Source organism: Rattus norvegicus, chromosome X, assembly GCF_036323735.1.
Source record: "Rattus norvegicus strain BN/NHsdMcwi chromosome X, GRCr8, whole genome shotgun sequence".
NCBI lineage: Eukaryota > Metazoa > Chordata > Mammalia > Rodentia > Muridae > Rattus > Rattus norvegicus.
Window position 1 is genome coordinate 135,954,555 of NC_086039.1, and position 21,482 is coordinate 135,976,036.

At 39.8% G+C, this 21,482-nt stretch overlaps 1 protein-coding gene across 8 annotated transcripts in view; it reads right to left on the reverse strand.

The window, feature by feature from the left end:
- Positions 1–21,482, reverse strand: part of Hs6st2 (heparan sulfate 6-O-sulfotransferase 2) — a 295,165-nt gene that overhangs the window by 67,331 nt on the left and 206,352 nt on the right. For 4 of the 8 annotated variants that reach the window (XM_017601971.3, XM_017601972.3, XM_017601973.3 and 1 more), the window contains exon 3: positions 10,158–10,190. The exons of the other annotated variants lie outside the window; for them this stretch is intronic. In XM_017601971.3, the coding sequence (XP_017457460.1) occupies positions 10,158–10,190 (33 nt within the window). The remainder of the gene's footprint in view (positions 1–10,157; positions 10,191–21,482) is intronic. 8 annotated transcript variants of the gene reach the window in all.

Consider the following 21,482-nt stretch of genomic DNA (forward strand, 5'->3'; position numbering starts at 1 on the left):
CCATGCTTCTGAGCCAGTGATGGAAGGAGAGGTAACCAAGTCAGCTGGAAGGCCTCATCAGTGTCCCCTAGGAACTAAGGTGGTAAAGCAGCCAAGTACTCAGTTCACTATGGCAACACCAAAAGTGAAGACAAGTTTTGTGGTTTTAGTTGGAACACTTTCAGATTCACTTGGTACAGCATGGTTTTAATCTTGTTCTATTTTTTAATCAAACTAGCCTGTGCACATATACAGTCTCTGTCTGCAAAACTGCCTGTGTATATTTTCTCCCTACTCATTCTTTTTATGTAATAGGCAAAATAAGGACTAGAGGATCTGTGAATTCTGCTGTCATTTTTCTAGCACGTCCCATTTTGTAGATGGATAAACTGAGGCTCGGAGAAAAGTGACCTCACAAACCTCTCTGAACTTAAGGACAAGTCTTGAACTATAGTCTAGGTTGGCTAGTTATCAGTTCTTGCCTTTTGACTATGATTTGTTGTGGCCTGTTGGTCTTTCTGTCTACCTCCCTTTATCTTCATTTCTATAGCTGTTCTCATGTATATACCTCTTAGTATGGTACAGTAGACCGCTCAAAAGTGATCACATCCTTATAACATAGGAAAACTGAGAAGACCCTCATTATTTTACTGCATTGCCTCACCTTCAAGCCTTGGTCATGTTTTGCTAAAATCTCTTTTTGCTAAAAATGTCACCTTTATAACTCCACAGATGTTGCATTCTCTTCTGGGATTACTACAAAATATCTCAGGGGTAGTTTCTTAATTTAATTTTTATGATACCTCATCTACTCCCTGGTTGACCCCAACCTTTAGAGTATTTGAAATGCTGCACATATTTCCCCATGGCAAATCACAAATCCAATTTTAATTTCAACTATAACTTCCAATGTGACTTGTTGACAGTGAGAAAGAGAGGAAGAAAGGGGGAAGGATATTGCTTACTTTCTCAACCTCATTTTCTAAAGCAGCACCATAATACACTGCTTATTATAGTCAACTTGAAGAATCACCAAAGAGCAAGAGAACACTGAAGAAGGTTTTGCCATTTCTGTAGAACAGGACTCACTACTACTTCCTGGTTTTGTTGGATTTATATGAGATGGGAAATGAGAGTATCAGCTGTGATACATATTCTTTCCACGTGCTATCTGCATTAGATTATAAGGTCCCAGAAGACAAGGCTACCTTAATTCTCTGTTCAGTGCCCACTAAAAGTCTTGTAATTACAAATGGATATAGAAGAAGTTGGTAGAGACCGTTTACATTAGCCAAGAAAGAAAAGTCAGTAGACTTGGGGTTCGCCTACCCTTCACCTCTACTCATTATCCTTGCTTATAACAGTGTCTTCCTCAAAACTTCTTCAAAGTACTACACTAACATTTACATTTACTTGATATAAAACAGCATAAGTGAAACTTTACTTTATTGTACATGGTGAAATAAAAAGGACTAAATTCAAAGCTGTTGTAATCAAATTTTATGTGTTACCAGCTGTACCACATAGTTTAAAACATCTCTATGTTGGTTTTACATAGCAACATTGTATTTAACATGCATTTGTTAATAATGACAGGGGACAGCCAGAAGCAGAAAGATGGAGAGGAATGGAGATAGTGTTGTTGGCAGTTATGGATGTCTACAAAATTACCAAGGAACAATACTGCTTGACTCATTTTACTGAGTTTAAAATATGGAAGTAGGGACTGGAGAGGTAGATCAGCCTATAAGAGTACAGTGGTGGGAATTCAATTTCTAGCACCCAAGCCATCTGGCTCACAACTGCCTGTAACTCCAGCTCCAGAGAATCCAACACTGCCCCTTCTGGCCACTGCAGATACTTGCATCCATATGGTGTGTGTGTGTGTGTGTGTGTGTGTGTGTGTGTGTGTGTGTGTGTGTGAGAGAGAGAGAGAGAGAGAGAGAGAGAGAGAGAGAGAGAGGAGAGAGAGACAGAGACAGAGACAGACAGAGACAGAGACAGAGACAGACAGAGAAACACATACAGACACAGAGATGGAGGAAAAGAAGATGAAGGAGGAGGAGAAAGGGGAAGAGTAGAAAGAGGAGGAAGAGGAGGAGGAAGAGGAAGGAGGATGAAGAGGAGGAGAAGAAATCTTAAAAAATATGGAGGAGCATATCAACTAGTTTGTCTAGTGTGTTTGGCACTAAAAATACATAATCCACAGCCATACTATTGGGTAATCACCGAGTTGTGAAGCCCTGCTTGGTTTCCCCACATCTATCAAAAGCTGTCATCTGTTTCTCTTCAGTCTTAAAGCTGAGAAACAGGACCATCCCTGAGTCATTCTGCTTTCATTGTGCACTTCAATTACAAATGCAATTCAGGTATTCAAAGTAAGCCATAGTTTACATGGGCTGAATTTAAAATCAGCTCCAGGAGTATTATTTTACTTACAAATATTTTATGAGCACTGTAAAGGAGACACTGAAGCCACTCATATAGAAATGAGTAAATGAGGCTTAACTCCCCTGGTGCATGGCTTTGCATGCATGGCATTCTCTGAGTGGGAGTACTGAATTACATAGCTCTTCAGTAATACATCTTGCAGGTTTTCAGAAAGCTTTAAACTCCTCAAATCCTCTGACTCTATTTCATTTCATATAAGATCCCAGCATCTTTACAATTATACGTAATTATTTCTGACTCTGTTTATTTCATCCGTTGTGAATTTCTCGAGCTTTCTATGTTTATTCAACTAGAAGCTAATTCACATTATTTCTAGGAGGTGATCAAATCAAAAATACATCACCAGGACTCCATTCTCCTACACATATTCAAAAGCAGGTTATTGTTTAAAAGACATTTGAGTCGGAAAATGGCTTCTGCCTAGAGAAATCTACAATGTTCATGTTTCCCTCTACTTTTTATTCCTTTCCATGCAGTATCGAGTACACTGTCAAATCAATTCATATGAAGAAATGGGAGAAAGAATATGCATAATCTTCTTATTTAGACTCATATCCCTCTTCATTTTTATATCAAAACATCCACGAAAGTCCATGTTAAAGACACATTTATGTCAGTTTAATATGAGCAATATTCCACAGCTCCATATGTAGAACAATCTTTTAGGTCTCATGGCAAATGAATAAGATCTTCCAGAAAAGAGAAGGTAACCTGTGCCTTGTGGGCAGCAGCTATCAGATTGGAGATTACAGAAGCCCCAAGAAGAAAGAACAACGTGCCATGGACTGCCCTTTATAAATGGCATCTAGCATCCATAGCATCTGAACTAGAAGAGTCAAAGAGGGCTTCAAACCACACAAGGCCTTGAAGAAATCCCCTTACAACGTTAGTGTCTGGTTGATAATGCAAGCCTGGAATGTGTAGAGAACAGTAGGACCCAGTGGGCAGTGAGCCAATGGAACAGATAAGACAGGAGGCCCATGGTGCCACCTTCTTGGGGGGCGTAGGGGGTTAGGTACAATTTTATGGTTACGGATAAGAGCTATTTATAAATCAATACTTCAAATCTAGAGAGGGAACAAAAATTATGTAATAATTTCTGTGAGTTTATCTTCTCCAGTTATATATGCAAAATATCTACTATGTAACACACACACACACACACACATCACAAGCAATCAAACGAGCAGGCACAAGAAGCAGATATAGTTAACTACATGTCAAGTTACAAGGCGGGATTCACTTGAGCTGGATTCCTTTCCAGCATGTAATTAATTGCATGTACAATGATAAGTTACTGTCGTTAGACTTCAGGGAAGTCAGAAGGCGAGCTTTTTAATTCTCACCTCAGGACCTAACTAGAATTGGATTGAGTGCTGAGACCATCGACATGAAGGCTGCTGAATGAATACTGAGAGGTCTTCTAAGATTAACATGTCTTTCTTGGCACCTAACTTGCTGGTCACCAACACCTATACTATATCATATGGGAGCCCACTTCCAATGCAGTCCTTTATTTCTATAGTGTTTGGTTCTTTCTGAAGATTCCCCATTGGACAAGCTGGGAAAGATACTGGATTTTCAGATACTCATATAAAAGAAGTTAACAACTGCCTTTGTGGTGCTGAACTGTCACCCTAGCTGGCAGAGGTTAGAACCAGAAGCAGTGCTTTAACGTCCTGTGACATTTACGAGAATTGTAAAGCTGGCTTTTGCCAGAAAAATGTATGTTTAATCTAAGCAGTTCTGATACACTGGAAAACTGGTCCCTACATATACACTTTACAAAATTAAACAGAAAGGTAGAAAGAGACTTAGCCCATATCTCTGGAAGCAACAAATTGTATTAATTGTAATTAGAGCTATAAAGACCCCTTGGAGTCATGTGCTTTGAACATTGGCATTACTGACGAATGAGCTGGGAGGAAGAAGCAGACTTCAGGTTTTCCAGTTCCCAACTGGAGTTCTTCCCACTACAGAAATAGGCAAAGCCAAGGCTAGGCATGTCAGCATATCTTTGCAATCTCAGTCTTTGGGAAATGAAAGGAGAAGTATCCTCAAGTTCAAGAACGCAGCCTGAACTACATAACAAGAAGCTGATACAAACACAAACAGGCAAAATCAAATGCTTATGTCTTTCTTTTAACACATTCTATGGCTTGAATCCCAAAAATATTCAAATGATCAGAAAAAGTACCCTAAGAGACTAGAAGGACAATCCATATAATATAATAGGCAACGGAGGGATATGATAAAATTCTAATGATGAAAAGAACAAGGGACATGTGGAACTGACATGTGACAAAGGACAATACTGTGCTATGCTTGAAAACTAAAGGGATGTGCTTTGCTGCTAATGATAGAGTGGGCAGAAACAGGAAATGAGATTTGCTATTGAAGCCAGGAAAGTATGAGGCAGAGGAAATGAAAGGATCCAAAGTGTAAAGTCCACAAAACACAACAAAAGCAAAGAGCAAATTTAAACTCCCTCATCACTCCCCATCCATCTGATCATTCTCTATTCAATTTCAATTTCCTTCATGGCATTGGCCACTCTCTAGGACTATCGTGTTTCTCTACTTCAGCCTTAATTGCCTCTAACACCTACCCCATGTGTATACGTATTCCTTAAGAAGCAGAGGGACACAGAGTAAGCTTGTTTATCTCAGACCATGTGAAGTGCTTGATGCATATGCATTGAGTGAACAAATCCGAAAAAGTTATAATAAGTTAGGTTGGATCCGTCAGATGTGTGAGGAAAATGATTTTACGGGCTAAATTCAGAGAGAATAAGACACTGTCTCTAAATCATCAATGTTTCTAAATCCTTCAAGGCACAGGAAGTGAGAGGACTAGTGTGCATAGTGTTAATATGAGAGTCTCTATGGAATGTAGTAACTGGAGATCATGGTGGAGTGAGGGACAGGCAGGAGCTCTGGGATATCCGGGACATCCCTAAGCAGTAATAGTTCAATCAGGGACCAGACGCTGGGATCTGAGAAAGGACATGCAACAGACATTGGCATGAACAGCGAGGACAAGAACATTAGAAATGAGACCTGCAAACCCAATAGCCATTCCAGAACTCTAAAAGAAAATAAGGTGCAACCTTGAGGTCAAGGATCTCAATGTATTTAGCAGCTAAGCTGCTCTTCATGTACCATAAGACAGGAAGTGCCCTGGGGCTGGAGAGTAGAGCCATTCTTCTAAAAAGAGAGATACCGTTCTTTGCTAAGGATATTAGTGCTGAGACCAAGGTTTCCATGAGAGGAGTTTGTTTATAACCTGGTCTCCAAACGAAGGAATACACATTAGCCAAGATTTGTCTATCCCTTTGCTCCAATTAAAATTTAAGGTTAGACATAATCATTCATCTGGCCTGAAACCCTGATGAGTCCACTTGGAATGTAAAGCCCCAAAGCAGCTCAATATTTACTAAATTTAAAGGAAACAATCAATTGTAATTCGAATTTATGCACATCCTTTCCCCACACTGGATCTATCTTATTTCCCTTAAGTTCCTCTCATCATTAAGACTGTCAACAAAGTTTTAGTCTCAATGTATCTGCAATAACTGGAGGAAAATGGCTAAGGAGTCTACAGGCAGAGACTTTACAGTCTCCACAACCTCATTTCCCCACAGAGATCCTGGCATATTTAGTATATGTTTACAGAATGAATGAAAGAATTTCTTCATAGTCCTTGAAAGAATTGTTTTCAGCTTGTCATAATACTTCATGCCTACAATCCCAGAACTCAAGAGCCTAAGCCACAGAGATTGCTGCAAATTCTAGATTGGCTTGAGGCTACCTAAGTGAGTGTTTTAGGCCAGTGTGGACTACAATTTAAGACCTTGCCTCATAACAATAATAGTCACGATATCTCAGACACCCCCGACCCAGCATAGGACTATGCCTCTGCACAGAAGTACTCTCCAAATTCCCATATGGTCACTCTTCCTTTTGACAAATCACTGAAATAATAACCATTTGTTTCCCAAGAAAGATGATTTTAATTAACATTCCCTCCAAACACGCCAATCATCCAGCACCTTAAAAATGAACTCAATTTATATCAAGAAAGCTGTTCTTTTTTCCCCCTAGAAAGTACACAGCTTTCAAAGATCCAATTGGTACTGACATCTCCAGTTCAAAAAACCCAGAGACTCAGTTCTCCCATCATGAAACCTGAAAGCCCAGTTTGTGTCACTTTGCTAACTTCTTCTACTTCTGCTTAGGTTAATATCGCACCTTTGCTCCTTGTTTTCAATTCCTAATACTTCTGAAGCTTCCATCTGTTGTCCTAAGGGGATGACAAAAGCCAGACTACACTTTCAACCTCCTAGGATATCCTGCCCTGGAGATTCTCAGCAGGCATTTGGAAATTGGAGTTAGCTCAGAGCTCCAGGGTGAATTCAGGATCGGTGAGGTCAGTTTGGGAATCATTAGTGTAGGGGTTAAAGGTGAAACTATGTGAAGCAAGGAAATTATCCAGGGAGCCAAGAGAGCAAGAGAGAAGATGCAGATCAATGGCAAGAACTCAGGAGCTGCTCCATTTAAAGGGGAACATGTAGATGCTTACGCCCATGCACTAGTGTATAGTGTGTGTGTGTGTGTGCGCGCGCGCGCGGGTGTGTGTGTGTGTGTACTAGAGATCTTAACAAAGACAACCTAGTGAATGTTGTGAAAACACTAAGATAAATAGTGAGCACTTAAGCAAAAGATGATATGGTCAAGTGCCAGAGTCTTCAGATGTCCAGAAGACTGAAGCCAAGAAGTAGCCATTAGATCATGACAAATGTCGTGATCACAAGTGACTTTTGAAAAAAGTAGCCTTCCCAGTGTGCTTCTTGTGGGTTGTGTGTGACCAGACATACCTGAACGTATGCAAGATACACCAGTGAGGATCTTAAAGCACCAGAAGACTAAACATTAGTAAAGAATGAGATTGGTGCTGACTATCCCAGACAATGAAGTTAACCACTGTCCTACATTCTGTCCCGAGTGCTGGAACCAATGCATGGTATTCCTTAGCATGGCTCCACTTTCACTCCTGTGAGAATGCTAAAAAGTTGCTACACTTTTGCATCTGAGAAAACCAGAGCCAACAAAGGTTGAACAAATTACCCAAGGTTACACAGACTGGTAGTGCTAGGATGGGACCAGAGTTCTGTCTGAAGCTCAAAGTCCCTGTTGTCAGCCACAGAGGTTATCATGTCTACACTCATGTTACATAGTCATGCTTGAGGAGAAGGGAGCCAATGCTGATACTAAAGTGTCTCTTAGTATCTATCAAGTTCTTGACATTGAACATTTCCTTTCACACATGTGCCATCAACTTTCAGGCTTCATTTAGTAAAACCGTGTGAGGACATGTTCAAATAATTCTATTTTGGTTTCTTATTTTAAAAAGTACCCTAAAATCTATATGGCTAGAAAACAACTTGCTATCATTCAAATGTACTTGCTAAAATAATTTCCAATGGCTTGACTTGTTTTTAAAGTGTGGCATCATTGATTAGGTGGTTTTTTTAAGATCCAAATTAGTAATAATCAAAAGCTTTCAGTTAACTGAAGAGAATTGGGTAACATGCTCTTAAAAGGCCTCTTCTAGCCTTGACTTTTGACAATTCTTACATGCAGACTTAGAGCCAATAATGTCAAAGATAAGGAGTTTCCAGTAGAACTGGTTGGCATGTCGGCCTATTATTCCTTAAAATAGAAAGCCAACCACCTAATTTGCCTATGACCCAACAATGATCTTAGAAGATCCAATCGGCTATCAGGAAAAAATGAGAGACAGAGTGCAAGGGAATGACTGACAAAAACTTGAGCAATTAATGTTTTGCTGTCTATAGAAAACCAAATGAGGTTCTGGTCTAAAGCAATTAGGATCGTTGCTAATTGGGCATGTGTATAGCAATAATACTAGGCATTCGGGGTGGCTTGCTCTGATTGTTCCCTTCTTCCTCTGGATTACAAAAATCCATTCAGACAGCTAAATAATAGCAAGCACTTAGGCAAATTGTTAATTACGAGGCAGAGATAATCATAATCTTGTACATTTATGAAACTGCATATACAATGAGGATTACCAAATGAATCATTGCTTTATTTTACCAGTGGTTAAAAAAATATGCAAGCCCTGCAAGCAGCTTTCATAAGCATTCATTCTGTCCACCAGAAATGGCCCCATCAATATTTACCAAAGCTGTTCCTTTCCCGCCTCACCACCTGCACCCCCTTTTCTTCCTCACTAAGACTGTATAAGGTTGCCCTGACAACTCCAGCTTCCAACTGAGCAACACCATAGTAAAAATAACAGTGTGTCAGAACGGTGTTAAAGCAGAAAGGAAATAAATCTATCAACACTTCTGTGAAAGTAACTATAGGGAAAATAATCTCTTTTATTGACCATTCTGATAATAATCATCCACCCAATTTTATTCACCCCAGAGTAAATCAAAGCTTATAGTGGGAATGGTACACGCTCAAAGTCACTGCTCTGGACAGTAACAACATGTAATATTCTTGCCACAAAGACATGTATCCAGGCTATGATTTTTAAAAATACTCCCATAGTAATGTGTGACTAAGTGTTGGTGTCTGTCTATACCATGTATTTTAATGAATTACAAATGGACTATAACATTAAGCAGTGACTTTTCTCAGTTGTCAAATAGTCTGAAAGGTATTAGGATGAATATGGAATCTCGGCTCCTGGAAACGAAATTGGGCATCTTACGGTGACTCCATTTAATCTATTTTTATAAGAGCCTGACCTCATGGAGGAATGGCAAACTCATTACCTTTCTATTCTCTGATTTATTTGGTGAGGGAGAGGCATAGACGCATAGGAAGAGAAAACAGAAGCATTGGTAAATATTTCTGGACCAAAAAAAAAAAAAAACAAACCACATAATAAGTCAAATACAAAACTGGTGAACAACACAATTTTAGAAGAAAATGTGTCATAGAAATAGAGCATGCTATTTTAAAAAAAAGTCTCATTAGCCTCGTCAGCACTGGTGACAATGTGATACAACCCATGGCAACAGTGGGTGCTTTCTCGGAGCATTTTCAATGTTCACTTTTCCACATAGAATGCAACTTTCTTCCTTCCTTCCTTCCTTCCTTCCTTCCTTCCTTCCTTCCTTCCTCTCTCTCTCTCTCTCTCTCTCTCTCTCTCTCTCTCTCTTTCTTTCTTTCTTTCTTTCTTTCTAAGAATGCAACTTTCTTATGTTTGGCTAAATTTGTGCTCCAGCATCATGCATGTGACAAAGGCCTACTGCCAATGGGGTCACTCTACCTTGCACGTCCACGTATTTGCACACTTAAAAAAAAGACATGGCCACATACCTAATTTCCTGTTAAGGAAATGCTGGTGCAATTGTTCTGAATACCACCATCACCCTAGGAGCAGGCAGCACTCCTGCAGCACTGAGAGACTTTGTTGGTGGTTCAGATCCTCTTCCCTATACAATCTACTCTGTCATCCGATTTCAGCTAACTCTCTGGAGTTCAAAGCTAAACCTTCATCTCACTTCCAGATTAGTTCTGCCCTTAGACTGAGACTACATGCTACTTTCAACTCAAGTTGAGTATCTATGAGAAAAAACTACTAGTTTGTATGGAAATTAAACTGGCTGGTTATTACAGAGGCTACTTTTCTTTGTTTTCTTTTTGCTTCCTTGGGATTTGTTAAACTAGAAATACATTGTTGCTTACCTTGCTGCATCTAGAATCTGAAAAATCCTCCACCTGTTAAAGGAACAGTAAAACCAGTAGCAAGAGCTTGCCAACAGAAAGTTTATCAAGTTATCGTATTTTTACAGTTTCCCAAACTGAAAGGAAATAATTCATCTGTGGCTTTCCCATTTTGTTCCCTATTAGTTCACCTGCACTAAGTGGGGACATTCCAAATCACAAGGTTAAAAGGAGAAGGGCAGCATGGAGAACCAACCTCTGGATTGCTGTGGGTAGGGAATGATGTGTCTATCACTCAGATTAACTCCATTCTGTTTCTCAAGGGGCAGTAGCAAACTAAGCAAAGAGAAAAGCCAAGAAACCCAAACCCAGACCAAACCTAACCCTGGAGCATGGATGAAATGGAAATTCTTCAATGAAAGAACTTAGGAGAGATTTTTCACATCATTTGGAATGTATGAACACATATAAAAGAAATGAAAAGAACTTTTAGCCTTTGCTCGCACTCTTCAATAAGATGAAAATTCAGAGCATTTGTGTGTATGCACATGCACTCGCGCGTGCACACACAGTGATAAATAACCCCTTACTGTAGTGTCTACCACCCAAACACAAGCTATCCATCAAAGTAAACAGTATATCTCTCCATTTATAAAACTTGCTTAGATCTTCCTCATAATACAGTAACTCTTCAGTGTGAATTTCTTTTAGGTTTTCTTTCCTTTTATCTGAATGTTTAGGTGGGTATGTGTGTGCGTGCATGTGTGTGTGTGCTGGGGTGTGTGTGTGTGTGTGTGTGTGTGTGTGTGTGTATGTGCCATGACATGTGTAAAACAGTCAGAGGACAATTTGCAAAGTTGGTCCTCTCCTTCTACCACGTAGGATTACAGGATTGAACTCAGCCTCTTAGGCTTGATCTCAAGCTCCTTGACAACTGGGCCATCTTAGTTAACTTCTCATCTGAGTAGCTTCTGTCTCTGAAGTTGTGCCAGGTCAGTTGGAGACTGAGTTAGATTTCTCATTTTAACTACACCACAACAAGGGGCACCACAAATTTGTACACTTCCTCGTGCATACAAAAAGTTATAAGGACCTGTACGTTGTTATGGGAGAAGTGCCTCATTACATCAACAATATGTTCAGGCTTCTAGGGTGAGTTAAGACTATCTTAATAGCATAGCCAGTAGCTCACATCATCACTTGGGGAACAGTATTTTTTTCTAAAATTCTTGAGTCCTTGGTGCAGTTATACCTCACTTTCCTGCTTCTCAGTTGTTAACACTTCTGGGGAAACAAGTGTTCTAAGAAACCAACATGATATGCCTGGTAAGTTCCGACACTAAATCTTTAAACAAAACACCTCCATGAATTGACTTGATATTCAAAGTCCGATGTATTCTCTTTTACTCCAGCTACAACAGAGAAGAAATTTAGAGCATACTAATCTGGCCCATGACATAACATCCTTACACAACGAAGATAGCCTTGCACCACACTTGGCCTAGTAAACAAAAGTAAATACAATTTTGGATGAAAAAACAAACAAACAAACAAATGAAAAGCCCTTACAAAAGCAGCAATAACGGAACACTTTTAAAATGAAAATATATCATGTGTTGGTTTTTGGTTTTTGTTAGGTCCAAGAATTTCCAAAGTAAAATGTACAGTAGTGTCTAAACCCATAATTTTTATTATTCTCTCCTAATGGAAATCCTCAAATGATGTAAATATTTCCATTATTGATCTGTATTGGGGCTGGGTTAAATTTAACTTCAATCAGGGAGCTGTTATCTCTTGAGAGTATCACATTTTACTTCTAGGCAAGCTTCCCTCCTGCTTGTTACCATTTCCCAGTGATTTCACGGAGAAGATTTTAAAGAGCTCATTGCCTTACCTGAGTGTCCAGATGGCCAGGGGTGCAGTATTCAGCGATGAGCCACAGAGATGTTACAGGGACATCAATCAAAAGCATGGACGGTCATTGCAGGTGAGTAAGTGCCATGGGGGAAAGGTACATATAAATGAGAGAGAGAGAGAGAGAGAGAGAGAGAGAGAGAGAGAGAGAGAGAGAGAGAGAGGCTGATTAGAAGAAAATGAATCAATTTTAAAACTTATTTTACACACACTCTCCCTTCGGAATGGTTCTCAAATGAAATCCTTTAAAAAGATCCTTTAATCATGAAGAGTGATTCAAACTACATTTATTATCCAACATATGCCAGGAATTTCTATAGGATATAACAGTGGGTAAAACAAACAAACAAACAAAATCCTTCCTTTCTGCAAAGTCTGCAATTCTGTAGATATTTTGTGGGCCCATCTGCTTGAAATAAGCATTCTCCAGAAATATACCATATGTGAAAGTATTTCCCCTGGTTTTATTTATTCTTTCCTTTAGGTATGGAGAACATACCCAATGGCATCACAGTTGACATTTGTAGTAGAAGAAACGGCTTTCTGATTAGAAGGAACACTATAAATGTATGGTCTATTTTCCTTAAAAGTCCTCTCCAAAGACCATTACTTAGGGTTCTTTCCTGGTGTCCCATGACCCTCCAGTGCTTTTAGAAAGGTTGGGAAAACAAGGCCTGTCAATAACAGGTCAGTTCTCAGTGGGAGAGGAGGTGTTTAGTCTGGCTGGAAGTAGATGTCCCAGGGTGCAGTGGTTCACAGGGGGCACTTCCCCTTCCTTGAGGAATGGAGAAGGAGGAAGAGGGATTTGTAAGGGTGGGACTGGGAGGGGAGAGAAGGGGCTACAATTGGGATGTAATGTGAATTTAAAAAACTATGAAAAGAAGTAAATAGGTCAGTTCCACATCTTAATAGAGCTTTTCTCATTGGCAGTTATTGTTTTCTCTAAGCAGTGGCCCAGGTGACATGCTGAGATTAAACTCATTAGTCCTCAGCAAGCCCCATTCTGGGAAAACAGCAGACCTGGAAAGACAAAGGAATCCTGCTTATCCAGTCTAGGACCTGGATAAATGCAGTGCTAAGATCTAGAAGATGGGATCAACCCGAAAAAGTCAGCAGCTATCTAAAAATGTCTAAAAGTTAGTAGTGAAAGCAAAAGATAGAACTTCAGGCAATGCACACATCACTGGAATGCCAGAAGGTGGGAGTGCTTGAGATTTTGAAATTCTAAAGAGGAATTCACCTTTTCTTTGCAACAGTCTCATACATATATACAATGCACTTTTATTAGATTCTTCCCCCTCCTGTTGCACCCCTTTGACCAAGTTATGATAATTTTTACTCTATGGTCATTTGTTGTGATACACTCAGTTTAATTAGGGTAGATTGCACAGCAATGAATGATGGAGGCTATTTCACTGGACACATAGAAGGGCCTATATCACTGAGGAAAATGACTTCAGATAGCACTTCCTGTGAACCAGGAGCCTCAGACTATGGCACCTACCTTTGGTATTTACATTACTAGGGTTGGTGCTTGGGGCTTCAGAAAAAAATAGAGTAATTCACTTTGATATTAAGACCCAAATCAAGACCTTAAGAAAACCAAAATTGAATAAAAATATAGATCTTGCCCAGGAATCAGGATTCCAAGTTTCTGGCTCCAATTTCCCCAATGACTCACTTAATCTTGGGCAATAATCTTTTCCACTGTCTTTCTGGAGATGAAATAGTTCAACAAGCTGGTCTTTAAAGCACCCCATTTCCAAGCCTAACATCTCTCTACATTCCATTTTGGAACTGTGTTAATCTAGTCTTTTTCTCAATACAACCTGGTAGTTCAGAGAGACCAGCATTCCTGCATTCACAAGCAAATGAGACATGGTCAAAACAACAGGGTTCACAAATAATATAAAGTACCTCGGTGTGACTTTAACCAAGCAAGTAAAAGATCTGTACAATAAGAACTTCAAGACACTGAGGAAAGAAATTGAAGAAGACCTCAGAAGATGGAAAGATCTCCCATGCTCATGGATTGGCAGGATTAATATAGTAAAAATGGCCATTTTACCAAAAGCAATCTACAGATTCAATGCAATCCCCATCAAAATACCAATCCAATTCTTCAAAGAGTTAGACAGAACAATTTGCAAATTCATCTGGAATAACAAAAAACCCAGGATAGCTAAAGCTATCCTCAACAATAAAAGGACTTCAGGGGGAATCACTATCCCTGAACTCAAACAGTATTACAGAGCAATAGTGATAAAAACTGCATGGTATTGGTACAGAGACAGACAGATAGACCAATGGAATAGAATTGAAGACCCAGAAATGAACCCACACACCTATGGTCACTTGATTTTTGACAAAGGAGCCAAAACCATCCAATGGAAAAAAGATAGCATTTTCAGCAAATGGTGCTGGTTCAACTGGAGGGCAACATGTAGAAGAATGCAGATCGATCCATGCTTATCACCCTGTACAAAGCTTAAGTCCAAGTGGATCAAGGACCTCCACATCAAACCAGAAACACTCAAACTAATAGAAGAAAAACTAGGGAAGCATCTGGAACACATGGGCACTGGAAAAAATTTCCTGAACAAAACACCAATGGCTTACGCTCTAAGATCAAGAATCGACAAATGGGATCTCATAAAACTGCAAAGCTTCTGTAAGGCAAAGGACACTGTGGTTAGGACAAAACGGCAACCAACAGATTGGGAAAAGATCTTTACCAATCCTACAACAGATAGAGGCCTTATATCCAAAATATACAAAGAACTCAAGAAGTTAGACCGCAGGGAAACAAATAACCCTATTAAAAAATGGGGTTCAGAGCTAAACAAAGAATTCACAGCTGAGGAATGCCGAATGGCTGAGAAACACCTAAAGAAATGTTCAACATCTTTAGTCATAAGGGAAATGCAAATCAAAACAACCCTGAGAATTCACCTCACACCAGTGAGAATGGCTAAGATCAAAAACTCAGGTGACAGCAGATGCTGGCGAGGATGTGGAGAAAGAGGAACACTCCTCCATTGTTGGTGGGATTGCAGACTGGTACAACCATTCTGGAAATCAGTCTGGAGGTTCCTCAGAAAATTGGACATTGAACTGCCTGAGGATCCAGCTATACCTCTCTTGGGTATATACCCAAAAGATGCCTCAACATATAAAAGAGACACGTGCTCCACTATGTTCATTGCAGCCTTATTTATAATAGCCAGAAACTGGAAAGAACCCAGATGCCCTTCAACAGAGGAATGGATACAGAAAATGTACATCTACACAATGGAATATTACTCAGCTATCAAAAACAACTAGTTTATGAAATTCGTAGGCAAATGGTTGGAACTGGAAAATATCATCCTGAGTGAGCTAACCCAATCACAGAAAGACATACATGGTATGCACTCATTGATAAGTGGCTATTAGCCCAAATGCTTGAATTACCCTAGATGCCTAGAACAAAGGAAACTCAAGACGGATGATCAAAATGTGAATGCTTCACTCCTTCTTTATATGAGGAAAAAGAATACCCTTGGCAGGGAAGGGAGAGGCAAAGATTAAAACAGAGACTGAAGGAACACCCATTCAGAGCCTGCCCCACATGTGGCCCATACATATACAGCCACCCAATTAGACAAGATGGATGAAGCAAAGAAGTGCAGACCGACAGGAGCCGGATGTAGATCGCTCCTGAGAGACACAGCCAAAATACAGCAAATACAGAGGCGAATGCCAGCAGCAAACCACTGAACTGAGAATAGGTTCCCCGTTGAAGGAATCAGAGAAAGAACTGGAAGAGCTTGAAGGGGCTCGAGACCCCAAAAGTACAACAATGCCAAGCAACCAGAGCTTCCAGGAACTAAGCCACTACCTAAATACTATACATGGACTGACCCTGGACTCTGACCCCATAGGTAGCAATGAATATCCTAGTAAGAGCACCAGTGGAAGGGGAAGCCCTGGGTCCTGCTAAGACTGAACCCCCAGTGAACTAGACTGGTGGGGGGAGGGCGGCAATGGGGGGAGGGTTGGGAGGGGAACACCCATAAGGAAGGGGAGGGGGGAGGGGGATGTTTGCCCGGAAACCGGGAAAGGGAATAACACTCGAAATGTATATAAGAAATACTCAAGTTAATAAAAAAAAAAAAAAAAACAGGGTTCAAATGGAAATATGGCTGACCATTATTTTCTCTGGGGAAACAGCTCTATTTATTTAATACAAAGTATACAAAGTGGTTGGTTCTTTATGGTGGAAAATTTACATCAAAAATTGGGAAAGCATCTAAAGTCAACAACTGACTGACCAACATTTTTCCATTCCAATTTTTCTTTCTCTTCATATACATGGTATATATGACAAGAGTGTGGGATGAGGTGACAACAGTGTGTTTGCAGAGACTTTTATAGTCACACAATCTCAAATAAAGGATGCTCCAATTTGGTGAAAGATACTTCAATTTCTTCCTATGCCAACATTTGGTCTGATTGCAGATTTGTAGGAAGCAATTGCTTACCATGGCTCTGGAGCTTCCAAGAAAATGGTTACCAAGTAAGTGGTCCATTTGGTCTGTCTCTCGTGTCATTGTCTCTGTTTCTCTCCCTATCTCCTTCACTCCCTCCCTTCCTTCTCTCTCTCTTTTCCTCACTAATGTGCCTTTGAATGCATATTTTTCCAGTGTCATCTTGCTCTGATCTAGTAGATTACCAGTCAACTAACTCAGTACACTTCTTTTTCTATTTCATACTAAAAGCTTCCTTTAGCTTCTGAGGATCAAATGCAGTATATGTTAATGGTAAACAAACAGCAATTAAGGATGACAAAACCTTTTCCACATTCATTATGTTAATTAGCTCTCTATAACTAGAAAAAGATCTAACATCTACAAAACCCTAGGTTAAAGATTGTTCAAACTACTGTAGACAGATGTGGGAGTCAGAAAGAAGGGCTTGGATGCTTGTCCTGTCACAACTCACTTTTTTCCTTAATCTTTAAACTGTTGGTTTTAGCAGAGGTTTGGGGTCATGAAAGAAGTCCAGGAATCATTCAGATTAGCAGTGTACTATCATTTACTACTTGCTCTGACTCTTTTACTTACCAAATGGGACAAGTATAATGTCTGTACTAATAACAATACACAACATGTATAAAATATCGTATTATGAGTGAGCCCCAGTTAGAAGAGAAACCAATCCAGTCAGAGCAGAAACCTGGTGCCATTCGTAAGCATGCCAATTAGTTTGCATATAGGGTCATTCTCAAGTTTCTTGCATGATTAGTTGAAATTATACATAGACATTGTGTAGCAGAAGACAAGAATCAGAGTCAACATGCAATAATCTTCATGTAGGATTATTTTTATCTAGGAGGAAAACCAGATAAGAGAATAGGAGAATAGGTTCAGCAGTTAACAGCACTGACTGCTCTTCCAGAGGACTTGGGTTCAATTCCAAGCACCCACAGGGCAACCCATAACTGTCTTTAACTCTGGTTCCAGGGGCTTTGACACTCTCACACCAATGTATATAAAATACAATTAAATTAATTATCTTAAAAATGAAACCAGTCCAAAATGATAGTGACTGTGGCAGACACAGAAATAGCTCTCCAGCCACTGTCACTGAGCCATCTTTCACTGGGAATAAAATCAGGTAATCAAAAACAGTGCCCCGAAATACCTATATATCAATAGCCAACCACACTTACTAATAGTGTAGAGGGATGTGCCCTATACTGTTGAGCCATTCTGCATTCTTTCTCAGTCTATACCAAGTCCCCAAGTTACCCTCACGGGTAGCCTGAGAAGACTAACATCCAGATCTCCCCTAAGTACACTTTGATCATCTGTTTTTAATTCACAAGTTCCAGCCTTTGTCACAAGTGCCAAGTCCTCTGAGTCTGTTTTGATTGTTCCTTTCACAGTACCTTCCTTTTCTCTAAGACAGTCAAGTTGGTTTCCAAACTTACCCTCATGTCACTCCATTTTCCAACCAACATGGATTTTAATCTGTTTTTTTTTTCAAAATAGTGTAGGAATAGAGAGCTTTTTAAAACCATAGTAATTACTGTTCACTGATTTTTTTAACTTCAACCCCCTGACAATTAAGACTTTTTTTAAATAACCCCTTAATAACATGAAATGCAACACGGATCAATTAGAGCGATGTGTTTAGTTCATAGCTACTAGTTACTTCTTCCCTAGAATCGATGTAGGTAGAGGAAACAAATACTCTGTAGTACAGGGGAACAGGAAGCAGCATGGACTACAGTGCACTAATTAAGGTCCTTATTTCATAACTGTCAGTATCTGACTCAAAACTTTGGCAAAGCCATTCCTAATTGGGTAATATGGTTGACTAGGCGCCTAAACCAAGGTCTCTATTTACTGTAATATTCTAAGACTCTGTGATAAACTTGGCTCAGGCAGGCACTTTCCATGAAATATATAAAGCCCAAGTCTCATAAACAGAGACCTAGACAAAAATCACTCCTTAATTTCTCTAAGAGATCCCCATGCCAAGGGCTGGAAATGCAAGTTGTTCCTCTGTAGCCTCCTCTTCTTATCCAATCCCCAGACATCTTTGTCCAGCTCCCCAGGCATCTCTGAATGACCATGCCTGAGAATTTCTCCAGTAGTCAGCACACAAGCTAGGAACTACCTAACTAGGACATATTAAGCCAATTTAAGGGACTCTACTAATGACTTGGCACGTTAAATCTCTGAGGTTACATTTGTTGTGAGCCATAAACATAAACAGGTGACTAATATGGACACATCAGCTCTTTGGGGGTGGCAAGTCCTTTTATTACCACCTTTAATGGTAACAGAGTCAGCACCTATCTCAAGATGCCTATCATCATGTCTGAGTCAGAACACAAGTGGCTGCCATAACCAAGTGATACAGAAAATTAGTTCAGCACTAACCACTCATCTTTGACATTTTAGATTCGAGTCCCCTAGCACTTGTTCTCCCATAACTTTGACTGCTCTAAGTCTAGTTTAAGCCTCGATGGATCTGTTCCTGAAATGAGGGTATGTAAACACACTCTGAGGACTAGATGACATCTTTTAGGGACTATTGAAGTCATTCAACATTTCTGAATGCTGAAATCATTCTGGGGACAGGGACTCACCACAGAGCACAGCAGTAGCAGAGCCAAGGCTTTTTTTAATACTATGTCACTCGTACCATATCTACTAGACATGGTATACCTCCTTAGAGCAATGGTTCTCAACCTGTAGGTTGAGATCCCCCTTTCCAAGTGTTGTATATCAGATATTTACATTAGGACTCATAACAGTAGCAAAATTACAGTTACGAAGTAATAGCAAAAATAGTATAAGGTTAGGGGTCAGCACAACATGAGGAACTGTCTTAAAAGATCAAAGCATTAGGAAGGTTGAGAACCACTGGCTTAGAGCATCGTCTCTCAGACAGAATCAAATCCACACCACTCTTCAGAACAAGAGCTAGGACTGCAAAAGAATAAAAAGAACTACAGAAGAGGGAGATTTAATTCTTCATTTCAACCAGTTGTTAATGTATAGACACATTTTATGCTTTTTTGATAACTTCTCATTCACAGTCTGATTTCTGCTATGAGTTGACTACTTCACTCATTCAACTATCCATTATTTTTTCATTTGGGAAACACGATATCAAATACATGAGTTCTTTATTGCGAAAACACCAATCACATTTCAGAAACAAAATGGATCTGATGAGAACGACTGCACAGCCTTCTCACATAAGGATTTTCTTCTCTGCTGACAGTCAGTCCTCAGTGGCAGAAGCCTGTTCTCAGCTCTTTGTTGTCTGCATTCCTTGCAGACCAACCCTCCTTTCACCTCCCCCCACTCCCACTCCCACACACCAGAATTTAGTAAAATTCTCCCACTTCGGCATCATAAGAGTGCCCTCTAGTGATGATCCAATTAAGGACCTGGGGACCAAGGAATTCTCAGGTTTTGGTGGGAAATGGTGTCGGTCTTAATTTGCCCTTGGCCCTCTGGAGGCATTTCTATGTCACCCATTTATCAATTTAGTCTTTCCCAATGTAAGAAAATGGGTGTTTTGTAATGGAGCAAGCAAAGCAAAACAAAATGGAGGGCCACAAACCTTAGAAAATCTGATGTCCTGCTTCCTGAGAAATGTTAGCATTCGTGATGCAGGATGCCTGTAAGGTATAAATACGTGTGCAAGCTCAAGCTGACTCTTCAGTTGAAATGTAGCAACTATTTTCATACATGCCTTAGAATTCTCTGTATGCCAGAATCGGTAGTTGTATGATGGGACCTTGAAATATGTTTCCTCAATTTGGTCACATGTATACTTTTTCAGCAGAAAAGAAAGAATAAAGAGTCCCTTGGAAATTTCCCTGAGTGTAACAGACTTGTTGTCTATTTTAAGAAAGACACAAAAAAGTCGTTTACAATATGTAATACTATATAAGATTATTAAAGTAAGCATTTGGAGTCTTTCCCTCCAATTTTACTTCCAGGCTTAAAAGTTTAGGGTCTGGGAGATCCACAATGCATGTTATTTAAGCACTGGTTCAATGGAACAGAAAGGTTTCCACTGTATCTTTTACAGTAACCATGCAAAGCTCTACTTGATTGTATCCCTAACATCTTATGTTGACACAGACAAAAAGTTTGGAAAACTGCCAACAAGAAGTATAACTGCTTCATTCATTCAGCATGTTTAACCACAGGGATTGTACAAGGTTCCTAACAAGGAATCATTTGGCCAGGGCTAAAGTAAGGATTGAGATCATGCACAAGAGTTGTTCAGTGAAGTCACTAACAGAATCAGACCCATGGGTGCAAAATGGATCTATGCCATTTTTTTTCAGTTGGAGAGAGGGGCTTAGGTCTCTGATGAAGTCAAATTATGGTGAGAACAATGGGTCTGATGGGAAACATCATACAAGCTGGCCCCAAATGAAAAGTGAATGGTGAGTCAAAATTGAGAGCCCTGCAACTGTGTTCCTGAACTACAGTGCCTCTTCGTTGGTTACTTCAAACTGTCGGTCTCACTTCCTAGCAAAAGACACAAACTACATGAGTCATATAATATCTGTTCAACTTAATACACCCAACATTCTTCATTTAAGGGGTCTGGAACTGCATCATCTTGCTCAGATGTTTCTCAAGATGTAATGTATAGGATCGAGTAAATGAAACATGCCAGTCTTCATGGTTTAAAAGAAGCTGTGATAAGGACTTTGATGGGTCACTGCTCTTCTCGCCTCCACTTGCCCAGCCCGTGTCTTCTGTAGAAGCTGGGAGCTGAGAGATCATGTCTTTGTCCACATTTAGGAAAGAGAGAGAACAACTGTAGAAACCAAATGAGACTATAAAATCTCAAAATGTGGCCTCAGAGATGTACTTCCACCAATGTGAAACCCCCTCCCAAACAAAG